At 35.7% G+C, this 13,222-nt stretch overlaps 1 protein-coding gene across 1 annotated transcript in view; it reads left to right on the plus strand.

The window, feature by feature from the left end:
• Nucleotides 1-13,222, plus strand: part of CNGB3 (cyclic nucleotide gated channel subunit beta 3) — a gene marked incomplete at both ends in the record, with an annotated part of 147,418 nt that overhangs the window by 93,450 nt on the left and 40,746 nt on the right. The window contains 3 exon segments of the mRNA XM_082601203.1: nt 3,980-4,121; nt 8,370-8,529; nt 12,071-12,168. Coding sequence (XP_082457329.1) covers nt 3,980-4,121; nt 8,370-8,529; nt 12,071-12,168 — 400 coding nt within the window.

A 13,222-nucleotide genomic window follows, 5' to 3' on the forward strand; every position in this document is an offset into this window, starting at 1 on the left:
CGTCCACCACAATGGCTAAAATTAAAAAGACTGACAATACCAAGTCTTGGGGTAAGAATATGAAGGAACTGGAACTCATACATTGTTGGAGGGATAAAATCTGACAGTTTCTTTTACAATTAAATATAACACCTACCTTAAAAACAAAAATTGCAAGCCTAAATATTTACCCAAGAGAACTGAAAATATATGTCTAAAAATAATTATATAAGTATATTCATAGAATGTCTATTCACAAGAACCAAAGACTTGAAACAGCCTAGGTGTTCATCCACATGACGATGGATAAGCATACTGTGCCATAGTCACGCAAGGGATAGTGCTTAGCAATAAAAAGGAATAAAGTACTGATACACACAAAAACACAGCTAAATCTCAAAAACATTATTTTGAGTGAAAGACATCTTACACAACAGTGTATACACTGTGTAATTTCATTGTGTGAAATTCTAAAGCAGGCAAAGCTCATCTGAGACAGAAAAAAATTAGAAGAGTAGTTGCCTGTGTGGGCAGGGATTGACTGGGAAAAGAGAGCTTTGTGGAGTGATGGAAATGTTCTCTGTCTTGATGGGTTTCTGAGTTACACAGGTGTATGGGTTTGTCAAAATTCATCAAATAGTATCAGATAATATACTTAAGATTTGTGCTCTCAATGTGTTCTCAAAATTTTAAAATAACTCTTTACCAATACTTAACTCTAGTATATATATTTTTTCTGAAGTATATTCTAACATATATATATATATATATATATATATATATATATATTCTGAAGTATATTCTGAGTTATATATATATATATATATATATATATATATATATTCTGAAGTATATTCTGAGTTATATATATATATATATATATATATATATATATTCTGAAGTATATTCTGAGTTTTATATATATATATATATATATATATATATATATATATATATATATATTCTGAAGTACTGTATTTAGAAGGAACTGTCTACTGTCTGCAAATTACTTTGAAATGCATCCAAAAAATAAGATGGATTGATGGATGGAAAATGGAGGAATATGTGACAAAGAAGGTGGAGTGAAATGTTCATAATAAAGTCTAGGTCGTGGATATATGGTGCTCACTGTGAAATTCTTTCAGTTTTTCTGTTTGTTTGAAATATTTCAAAACAAAATGTTGGGGGAAAAGTTTAATGTTGCATTTGTTTCACAGAGGAAGAATTTCTATTTTCACACTAAATTTTTTTTATGGTTTTATGTCAAGTTCTGCCTTAGTGCTTTAACTTGGGGCTGTATATATAGAGCCCGTAAGACAGCTCATGTATTAAATCGGCCAGATAAAATCTCCTTGAAAAGATCTATCTGCCCAGGGTGTAAATATTAGAGGTGGATACACTTGACTAATTAAGCTAATCCTAGAAAATCAATAAGATGCCATCTAATTAAATTACAAATCTTACCTTTGGTTGTGCATGTCTGGCTGTAAGACATGACTGAGAAAAGAATCCCAAAATAAACCTCAAAGCATCCGGGCAGAAAACTTCCAATTAACATAGCAGACTGTTTCAGTATGAAAAAATAGTTCGAGGCTAACCCTTCAGATTTGGAAAATCAATGCCTAAGTTTTACATTTAATTGTTATTTTCTAACATCCATAAATAAGAAAATGAGAGAAAGTACTTCATGTGCTTGTTCCTCTTAACACTGGAGGGACTTTGTAGGGGATAGTAATCCCAACACTTGAAATGGAGTTGTCATGTAGGGAGAGAATCTAGTCCCTGTCTCACTCTTGGGCTGTATTGGGGTCAATAAATTTCCTTAATTCAAAGAGACCCACAGGTCCAGGACCTGTGATAACACTAAATCAGGTAACAAGAAATTATAAATTGGAATTGAAAAGTTAAAATGCAATCCATAAAATTAATTCTATACTCCTTCAAGATGGTTCTCTTTGACATCAAGTTCACTATAATATTTTTTAAGTCTAAGGAAGCCTGCTAGAAAAACTATTGCAGAGTAGTAATATTTTTATCCTCTTGGCACAGAGGTTTCAAACCTTACCAAAGAGTTAATTCTTTGTCTGTTCCTATATCTACCAGGTAAAACAAACAGACAAACAAAAAACTCATGTCCTTCAAAAGGTATTGAATATCAAAACAAGTGATTTCTTTCTAGATCTGTTTTTATTTGAATACTGACTTTAACTGCAGTTTGATTCTTTCTTTGTATACCTCAACTCCTTAGTATTTGAAGATCTGAAAACTGTAATCTATTTTCACAAGAAAAAGACCACCCTTGTTCAAAGACAAATGTACCATTACTTAAATTACAAATGTTTATGTCGCACACCCAGACAAGAAATAAAAGCCTGACTAGGGCAGGATTCTGTAAAACGTGCTGCTTTTCTGTGTTTACTCTGGAAACTAGAATAGCTAGTTGGAACCCACTAAATCCAAATGCCTCTCTGTAACAATATCTGAAGATGGTCTCTATATATGGGACATTTTTCTTCAAGGATTCAGTGGAAATGTCTGATCCAGACCATGTTAACAGAGCTGTATGGAACATACCCAGTAGTATACCTAACTGAGTACCAAAATTACAATATATATATACAATGGGGTTGTAATACTAACTTCTATTCCCACCTCACTCTGGATACATGAAACCCTTGATCAAATATAGCTAAGTGAACCTTATATGTTCTGTCCTAATCTTTATCATATTATTTTCTGTTGTCCTGGTTCCTGATGTTCTTCCCATCTGGGCTATTATGATCTGTCTCTCCATTTGCAACTGCACGAGTTAGGTACAGAATCTTTACCAAGTATATTTCTGAGCATAATTGGTTTTCTTCAATACTAAATTTCTAGATAAATTACCTATTACACCCAAGAGTAATTCCCCTTTTAAGATATAACTCAGTTTTCTTGTCTCTGCCACGGTTTATATATTCAGTAACATAATAAGATATGAGTAGAAAATAGAGAAGTGTATACCTACTTGCTCTACTTCCCATCAGTAAAAAATAACTGGTTCTAAACTATAAAGGGCTCTCCCCTCTCCATAAACACACTTGATGTCTATGATATTCCTCACTAATCACTAATGGGGTAGTTTAAATATAGCCTCGCATTCTTTACTGCTCCTCTTATTGAGAGGTATATTCAAATATCCCTTCCCTTGAATATGGGCTGGTCTTAGTGACTTGCTTGGCAAATATACATGGCAAGAGATTAAGACATTGCAGGGCTCCTGAATTATAAGAAGCCTTATAGCTACTGCCTGGGCTGTTATCACTCTGGGGGAAAGCAGCCACCAGACAAAAAGTCCATCTAACCTAAGACTTCCATGCTGTAAGGAAGCCCAAGCTAGTCATATGGAGAGACCGAATGAAAATACCCAGCCAGCCCCAGCTGTTCCAACCATTCCAGCCCAGGCTCAGACTGTGAGAGAAGATACCCTGGGCATTCCAAACAGATATACCATGGAGAACAGTCAACATGGAACATATAACATGGAGAACCCAGTCAACAGTTAGAACCAAGGCCTCAGAACTTTGGCCTCAATCAAGTCCTCCCAGTTGTCTCTAACTCTTCAAATCACCTGAGGGTCCACTCATCATAGAGCATGGATGAGCCATCTCTGGGGGGCCTTTTACAAAATACCTGACCCATAATATGATAAGCCTAGTAAAATAGTTGTTGTTTTATACCACTAAACTTTAGGGTGATTTGCTTTGCAGCGAGAAATAAGTGGAACAGCTAGTAAATACCCTCCTTGGGTTTGTTTAGTCATTTCACAATGTTTATCAAGAAGTTTACATTAAAAAAGAAGTTTACATTAGTATGCATGGTATTTGCTAATGCTGCCTACAGAAAGAAAATCTTGATTAGCAGGAAATGTGTTAAAATCTAGTAGTAATCTATATTCCCAAGCATAGTGGCATTTTACTGTTATAGTAAAGAGCAAAATGTATATCTTCTCTTTTCACAGGTATCTGAGATGTTATTATTGGGCAGTTCGAACTTTAATTACCATTGGGGGCCTTCCAGAACCACAAACTTCATTTGAAATTGTTTTTCAACTGTTGAATTTTTTTTCTGGAGTTTTTGTGTTCTCCAGCTTAATTGGTCAGGTAAACTGAGATGTGAATCCCTGGATATACAATGCTCTCATTTTTGAAAATCTAACAAGTCTTTCTAAACTTTACAGAGAAAAAATCAAAATCTATCTGGTGTTTTTTTTTTTGTTTTTTTTTAATAATTTCCATCTATTTTGATGAATTGAATGGGGATGTAAATAGATCAACATTGCCTTTCAATTTTTAAACCATCAAATTTTTCAGAAGACTTGTACACAATGAGTGTTGCGTTAGACTCTCAGAGACTCACGTTTCTAAGTTCACTTCTTACTTGGTGTTTCCTGAAAACTATAGAAGCTCTCTTTTTTTACTTAAACTTTAAATATTCTCATAAAATCCCTGGCTTAAAATCAACTTCAAAAGTCATTTAAACCAGAGGCTACCAAATGTCATCTAAATTAATTTAATTAAAAAACCATTGGTTCATAAACGTTTATTATGGTATCTCCTTGCCTTATTCTCGAGGAATCACAGTCTAGTAAGAAAGTAAAACAAATACCCAAATAACTCTATTGCAAGGTAGCTGCCATTTGCAAGGGATAGAGCCCAACACCTTTGTAAATTCCCAGATTCACAAGAAATAAAAAGCTTTCAGCATAGTATCTTTAGACATTATACTTCCTTGTAAGGCATTTTACATATTATATGTCTGAGAGCAGAAGCCATGTTGAGATTTGTGTACGGGGTAAATAGTTAGACAAAATCACAAAATGATTATTACCACTAGATAAATTATTGGTTCCCACTCACCACACTGACAGTGGTATGAATAAAACTCATGCTTTAACAAAATTTAACAATGAAAACTATTTATTATAACATTTGAAGCTGATCACAAATAAAACTCAAATCCTACATCCATGAATGTCAAGGGGCTGCTATCCTTGGTAAGTTCCAGAGAAGAGTTTGAAAGCTCTGTATTAGGTCAGAAAAGGGAAGCTTCCCAGGAGGTTTCATAGAGGAGAATGTATTTAAAAAACCAGATAGGATTCAGTAGTTATAGATAGATAGTTCAATCAATCAGAAACAGTGTGTGAAAGATAATGATAAAGCACAAGATATGTTTGAGAGAATAGAAGAAGTACCATAACGATGGGAGTGAAGGACACCTATAAATAAGGTTAGAGATGTATGTAAGGATAAGATATTTTAAGGGCTCTGAATGCTAAATTAAAGATGTTGAATTTTATCCTAAGGGCAATGGGAAATCAGCCAGGGAAGGATTTTTAACAAATAAGAGATTTAAGGAAGATTAATCAAATATAATATAAATTGGAAGGGTCATACAGTTTTAAAATGTAGGTTTTATTGTCATTTATGGATGGTAAGGCCAAAAGATCAGGAGACCACTTACATTGAAGAGACAGTCTGTTATACAAAACAGATCCAAGAAGAGAGGGTCACACCTTGCCAATAGGGCTACATAGGGTGGCACAAGGAAAGGAACTGATCAAGCAGGGTAAGGGGGTTTAAGATTGGCAAGTTCGGATAATTTCAGCAGGCTCTGGGGTGTAGGGACTGTCTCTAGTTGTCTGGTACCTGGCCCTGGAGTAATTGGGGCAAGCGGATAGTAGTCTAGAATATGAGAGCCCAATAAGGAAGGCTGATGGGAGTATGGGCTCGGGGCTGGCTATTTTGCATATGAAAGGCACACTCCCAGTAGTTTGTTATCTTTAGGAATCAGCTAACTCTGGGAGGGATAGTCCCAGAAATCAAAGAATCAAAATACAGAAAATAAAAAACATAGTTAATACAGGTGCTCAGGGATATGGCAACTTCAGCCTGAACGTGGTAATTGAATAGAGAGAGAGACTGTAAAGGAAACTCTATTTAGAAAATGTTTAGGTTTGGAAAATGAACACCAAGTAGTTAAAAACTATAAACACAAATTATAATCTTAATGCCTGGGGAGATTACATTAACAGTGATTGAAAATAGGAAGCTTGCGGGGACTTCTCTGGTGGTGCAGTGGATAAGACTCCATGCTCCCAATGCAGGGGACCTGGGTTTGATTCTCCCCACATGCATGCCACAACTAAGGAGCATGCCTGCCTGCCTGCCTGCCTGCCTGCCGCAACTAAGACCCGGTGCAACCAAATGAATAAATAAATAAATAAATATTAAAAAGAAAATAGGAAGCTTGTTTATAGAGAAATGCAATTAGTTTGAATATAAATGGCAAAAATCATATTATTTAATAAATTTTTATAAAATATATGTGAGGTAGCCAGATCCCTTTTAATGTTTTCTCAGTTTTGCAGTTGAGTCAACCCCAGTTTAAAGAGATTAAGAGGCAACCCGAATTCATACATGTAATTCATAGTCATATGATAAGGCCATATCATACTGATAAAAATCGTAAAATCTAACATGTATTTAGAACTTACTATGTCCAAGGAAATTTTTACAAGTTTAAAAACTATGTCCAGCTCCAGTTAAAATTCCATTCAAAGTGGTCTTTGGACTAACAGTAGAAGCATCACCTGGGAAATTCAAAATTCAGGTCTCACCCCTTACCTACAGAGTCAGAATTTGCATTTTAATAGGATCTTCAGGTGATTCATATGCACATGAAAGTTTGAAAGGGTTGCTTTATACCCCACACTGCACCTGCCTTTACAGTGACTTTGAGGACCCAAGGAACAAGAAGAAATATCAAGCCGCTAAACATGTAGGACTAGAGCCAAAAAGAAAGATTGAGGCAGGAGATAGAGATTTGTGCCTTAACTCTCACAGTGAATAAAAGGTGCTGAGAAGGAGAACAGTTAGAAATGAAAGTAAGAAAGCCCTGGACAAAACCTCCACTTGTTCAAAATTCCCGCATATAACCATGTCAAGAACTACACCCTGATGTGATCATCTCATTTTAACTGCAATATTCTATTCTCACGTACAACTCATAGAGACTGACATTTTCTTCCTCTACACTGGAACACACATCATAGAATATATATCTTCTTCATCTGCACCATCAAAATTCAGCATTACACATAAAACATTCAGATTACTGTCACTACAAATTCTCCACCCCCAACACTGATCAATAATGCTTTTAATTGTCCTTGGATCCCAATTTAAAACTCTATTAACTCTCCCAACCCAATCTCTGATATCCCAATTCTCAAGGCCTTAGATGACTGGGTAATGTTCATCATCTGTCAGAAATGGCTTGGAAAAAGGAGATCTAGGAACTGAGGTGGTTGAAGAACAGTCCTCGAAGAGTAGGTTAGAAACTGAAAAAGTATCCAGTTTGACTCTGCATAGCTACTCGGCAGACACTTTTGACAAACAGAAGAACCTATTAACTCCGAAATGGAAACTGAGGAAGGCATCACAATAAAAGAGCCATTTGATCTAGATCTCAAAGAATGAGTAGTTTTTCCATAAGCAGAAAAGGCTCAGCTACTAGAATGAATGAGCGAAAGTGAGGCCCAGGTATTCCTCTGTATTATAAACCCACAGTCAAAGCAAATTTACAACCACTTGCTTCCCTCTATGTGAGACGAAGAGTCAAGCTATATATCTTTTCTGTGCTGAGACCTTAAAGATCAGCTTTTAACATAGAGTGGGTTTTTATGGCTGAGTTATAAACATCCGAGAACTAAAACCTGACAGTTCCTTAAGTATTGTCACAGCAGTAGATGATGCTTCAGTAATTTCAGCACATTTCAACTTCTGCTGAATACTATGCCTTAAGCATAATGAGATTTGATTTTATCTGTCTAAACAACACAAAGGGAAGTATAGAGGTTGCAATTTCGTGATGAATTGAGTCTATATAGCCAACCACACTGCAAAATCTATGAAGGATGCTTTCTAAGCGAGACTCACCAAAATGGACTAGCCATTCTGCCAGGTAATTGCTCAACTTTCTTTGCACATTTCTTGCATAAGCACAGCTATATAATTTTTAAAATATCAACTAACATCTTTGCAGTAATATACAAGTTTCAAAGAAGATTGTGTGCAGTCACATACATTATGTGACTGAATCCTCACAGAAACCTCACATGGTAGATAAAACAGGTTCTATTGTCCTTATTGGGTCAGAAAGAGGATACGATTTGCTCAATATTTTATAGGTAAATGGCTGAAAGTAGGACCCAATATCAGTGTGTTAAAAATCAAGTAGTCAGGGATTAGAATAGAATGTATCATGTGAGAACTCTTAATTCAACTGGGCTTATAGTAACTCTGCCACTTCCTCTGCTGGGTGTGGAGTGACCATGTTTGTGGTTTTAGATGCAAGATGTAATTGGGGCAGCTACAGCCAATCAGAACAACTTCCGCATCTGCATGGATCATACCATTGCCTACATGAACACTTATTCCATTCCTAAGATTGTGCAGAATCGGGTCAGGACTTGGTATGAATATACATGGGACTCTCAAAGAATGCTAGGTAAGCACGGCAAATTACTGACTAAAACCCTGTAAAACGTGTCCTATAATGAAAATCCTATAAGGCAGCAGTGGCAACTAATTGGGTTTGAAAAAGATTGGGAAACAACCAAATAATCTTTAAAGCGTTAATTTAATACCATGGGCTTTTATTCCTTAAATATTCAGACATAACTTACGGGTTATGCAAATCCTTCAAGAGCAAAGGCTAAATTTTATTCAGTGCCCACCAGATGCTAGATATTACACACATTAGCTCATATAATCTTCATTAAAAAAATGGGGAAAATTTGGTGTCATCAACCCCCTTAGGAGACAAGGAAATGGAAGCTCCTAACTGAAAAAAATGGCCAAGGACACAGAGGCCTTAGGCAAATGGCCTAAATGGAACTGAGACATGTACCTGTTCTCCTCCAAATCCTTGTTCCCTCTGCGATATCATCCTGTTCCCAGAGCACAGTGAGTACTCAGAACAGCAATCTTTCAAGCCACTTTCAACCTGCTACAGGTCTCCTCTAAGAGTCCCTTAATCATTCATGATGTCTACTATTAGGACTATAACACTGGAGTTAAAAATAATGTTTACTAAAGATGTAAAGTAAGTTAATGTGCTAGTTGATAATAATCAGATTCAACTTTTAGTTTGCTCCTCACCATATAAAAATAGGAATTTGTGCTCCTGAGAAGCCAATAAAGCTACTGCCCTCAGAATGCAAATTACAATGTGATTCCAAAATTGGAAGAATCAATATTGTGAAAATGACTATACTATCCAAAGCAATCTACAGATTCAATGCAATCCCTATCAAATTATCAATGGCATTTTTTACAGAACTAGAACAAAAATTTTCACAATTTGTATGGAAACACAAAAGATCCCAAATGCCAAAGCAATTTTGAGAGAGAAAAAGTGAGCTGGAGGAATCAGACTCCCTGACTTCAGACTATACTACAAAGCTACAGTAATCAAGACAATATGGTACTGGCACAAAAACAGAAATATAGATCAATGGAACAGGATAGGAAACCCAGAGATAAACCCACACAGATATGGTCAATTAATCTATGACAAAGGAGGCAAGGATATATGATGGAGAAAAGACAGTCTCTTCAATAAGTGGTGCTGGGAAAACTGGACAGCTACATGTAAAAGAATGAAATTAGAACACTCCCTAACACCATACACAAAAATAAACTCAAAATGGATTAGAGACCTAAATGCAAGACTGGACACTATAAAACTCTTAGAGCAAAACATAGGAAGAACACTTTTTGACATAAATCACAGCAAGATCTTTTTTGATCCACCTCCTAGAGTAATGGAAATAAAAACAAAAATAAACAAATGGGACCTAATGAAACTTAAAAGTTTTGCACAACAAAGGAAACCATAAACAAAACAAAAAGACAACCCTCAGAATGGGAGAAAATATTTGCAAACGAATCAACACACAAAGGATTAATCTCCAGAGTATATAAACAGCTCATGCAGCTCAATATTAAAAAAACAAACAACCCAATCCAAAAATGGGCAGAAGACCTAAATAGACATTTCTCCAAAGAAGACATACAGATGGCCAAGAAGCACATGAAAAGCTACTCAACATCACTAATTATTAGAGAAATGCAAATCAAAACTACAATGAGGTATCACCTCACACCAGTTAGAATGGGCATCATCAGAAAATCTATAAACAACAAATGCTGGAGAAGGTGTGGAGAAGAGGGAACCCTCTTGCACTGTTAGTGGGAATGTAAATTGATACAGCCACTATGGAGAACAGTATGGAGGTTCCTTAAAAAACTAAAAATAAAACTACCATACGACCCAGCAATTCCACTACTGGGCATACACCCAGAGAAAACCATAATTCAAAAAGACACATGCACCCCAATATTCATTGCAGCACTATTTACAATAGCCAGGACATGGAATCAACCTAAATGCCCACCGACAGATGAATGGATAAAGAAGATGTGGCACATATATACAATGGAATTTTATTCAGCCATAAAAAAGGAATGAAATTGAGTCATTTGTAGAGACATGGATGGATATAGAGACTGGCATACAGAGTGAAATAAGTCAGAAAGAGAAAAATAAATATCGTATATTAATGCATATATGTGGAACCTAGAAAAATGGTACAGATGAACCAGTTTGCAGGGCAGAAATTGAGACACAGATGTAGAGAACAAATGTATGGACACCAAGGGGGGAAAGCGGCTGGTGGTGATGGTGGTGGTGGTGTGATGAATTGGGAGATTGGGATTGACATATACACACTAATATGTATAAAATGGATAACTAATAAGAACCTGCTGTATAAAAAACTAAATAAAATAAAATTCAAAAAAACAAAAACAAAACAAAACAAAACAAAACTTTCTTAGAAGCAGATAAGAATCACTGGTTGTTGACGGTAGGACCATATCTTCTCCTTTCTGCCAGTCTTAAGAGGTTCCAACCACAGGTTTAGAACCTCTTCCTGAATCTAAATGACAAAAATAACAAACGTTTTTCTTAAACACACACAGTTATTCCTGCGGGCATCTCAAGCAGGGAGGAAGAGGAGGAAAAGGGGCAGTAACAGGCTCCTTCCTTCTCTCCCTGTGGACACTGCTCCAACTCCTTCGTTTAGGAAGGAACTAGAGAAAAAAAGCCCTTGGAAACAAGGAGCTGTGTTTTTATAGAAAATATTTTCATATTTAGAACCAATGTTGGAATCAAAATAAGGATATAGTATAGAAATTTGCTTCTTTTCTAAATGGATGCAAGAAAACATCAAAAGTAATCAGCTCTCAGAAACCCATAATATACTGTAGACTAAAAATGGGCAGTTTTATTCATGGACCACTTTATCAGCCTGAAGGCCCATCATTTAATTCACATGTAGAAAATCTTTAATGTATTCACTTACTTCATTGAGTTAATAAGCAAGTAAATAACAATAATTTGAATTTACTCACTTAACAGATTTCTTCTTTAGATTCCACTCCCAGCTCAGCCACCCACCACTTACAGATGAGTAAATCACTTACAGCCTCTCTGAGTTTAAGTTCCCCTTTTGTTTCTTCTTTCCGGAAAGTAGGAGTAAGAATACTTACCCTTAGGGTTGTCATGAGGGTCCAATAAGATCATGACAGGACTCTGTAAGCTACATGGTATTCATTATTCTTTGCCATCCTTAGAATGTTAGGGCTGGTCTGCAGAATCAGAAGATAGGAACTAGATCCTTTTCCCATCCCAGTTTGTTTGCTAGCCTTTGTCCCGTCATCACTAAGCTTTAAAATTTCAGCAAACACAACATTCTGGAATTATTCCGAACTATTATGTCACCAATATTGAAAATACTTTTCTTTCAATAGTGCTATTATGATAAGTATGTACGCCCAATAGAAGCAATGAAAATATAGACTGTGATGCAGCTGTTTATAAAAAAAGTTGACATTTTGTTTCCTTATTTTTTAATTGTCCTTGAACTTTGATTTTTTTCCTTAATTGTTCTCCTTTATGGATTGATGTGTTTATCTTTATGAAGATGAATCCGACCTACTTGAGACACTGCCAACTACAATGCAGTTAGCCCTCACCATTGATGTGAACTTCAGTATCATCAGCAAAGTCGACTTGTTCAAGGCAAGTGTTTTTCCAATTCATAGGAAGGTACCATATCAATTTCTCTGTAAAAATCAAAGCTCTTGCTGAATTCTTGATTGATAATTCGTTCTTTGAGCATTTACACTATATTGTCTCCCTGTCATCTGTCCTCCATTGTTTCTGATATAAAATAAACTATTATTCTTATTGAAAAAAAACCCAAAACAAACAAAAAAAGCTCTTGCTGAATACAGCATTTATGGGTTTGTTGCCTTTATGTTTACAACATCAAAATAATCTGGAGAATTTATGTGAAATTAGAGTCAAATAAACTACGGATCTCTCTTCAGCAGATGACTTGTTTAGAAGTCTCTCTCTCCTAACTGGTGTCAAAGAAGAAGAGTTCTTCACAGTCTTCTTGCATTAATTTAAATATAATTAAATTCTACAGCTCTATGTCTTTGCTACTACACATGTCATCTCCCATTTACGAATATGCCTTGGCAATGCGTGGCAAATCAGACCCCAGATTAGCTCTGGTTTGGCCTGACAGTCATATAATCATGCCTAATCATGTCTCCAATACAAATGCTTAGGATTTAGATTTTTTACATGGCCAAATTCAAATTTAGAGTGTTTTTTTTAAAAGAAAAAATGTATAGCAAAGAAAATTTTAATATTTTGAATGTCTTTAATTTTCTGCCCTCTTCTCAATGCATTATACTATATGGAAGTTTTTCTCACCTAACACTTATTCTGTGTGTGGCATTCACTGATTCATCTATTTAATTAATTCATTCAACGAACATTTATTAAGTTCCTACTATGTTCCAGGCACCATATTAGCCACTAGGAATTCAACTTCTAAAAACAAATACTTGCACACATGGGGCTTAAATTCCAAAAGAGAAGAATGAAAAATAAATATATAATATGTGAGAAGGTGATAATGCTATGAACAAAATTAAACAGATTAAAGAGGATGAGGGAGGTACTGGGCATGAAAGGTCTGCTCTAATGAAGTGCAATTGAGCATCTGGGCAGAGGACTGCAGGATGCAAGGGAGTGAGCCATGCAGATATTGGGAGTGGGA

This window comes from Mesoplodon mirus, assembly GCF_964341445.2.
Source record: "Mesoplodon mirus genome assembly, chromosome: 16".
NCBI lineage: Eukaryota > Metazoa > Chordata > Mammalia > Artiodactyla > Ziphiidae > Mesoplodon > Mesoplodon mirus.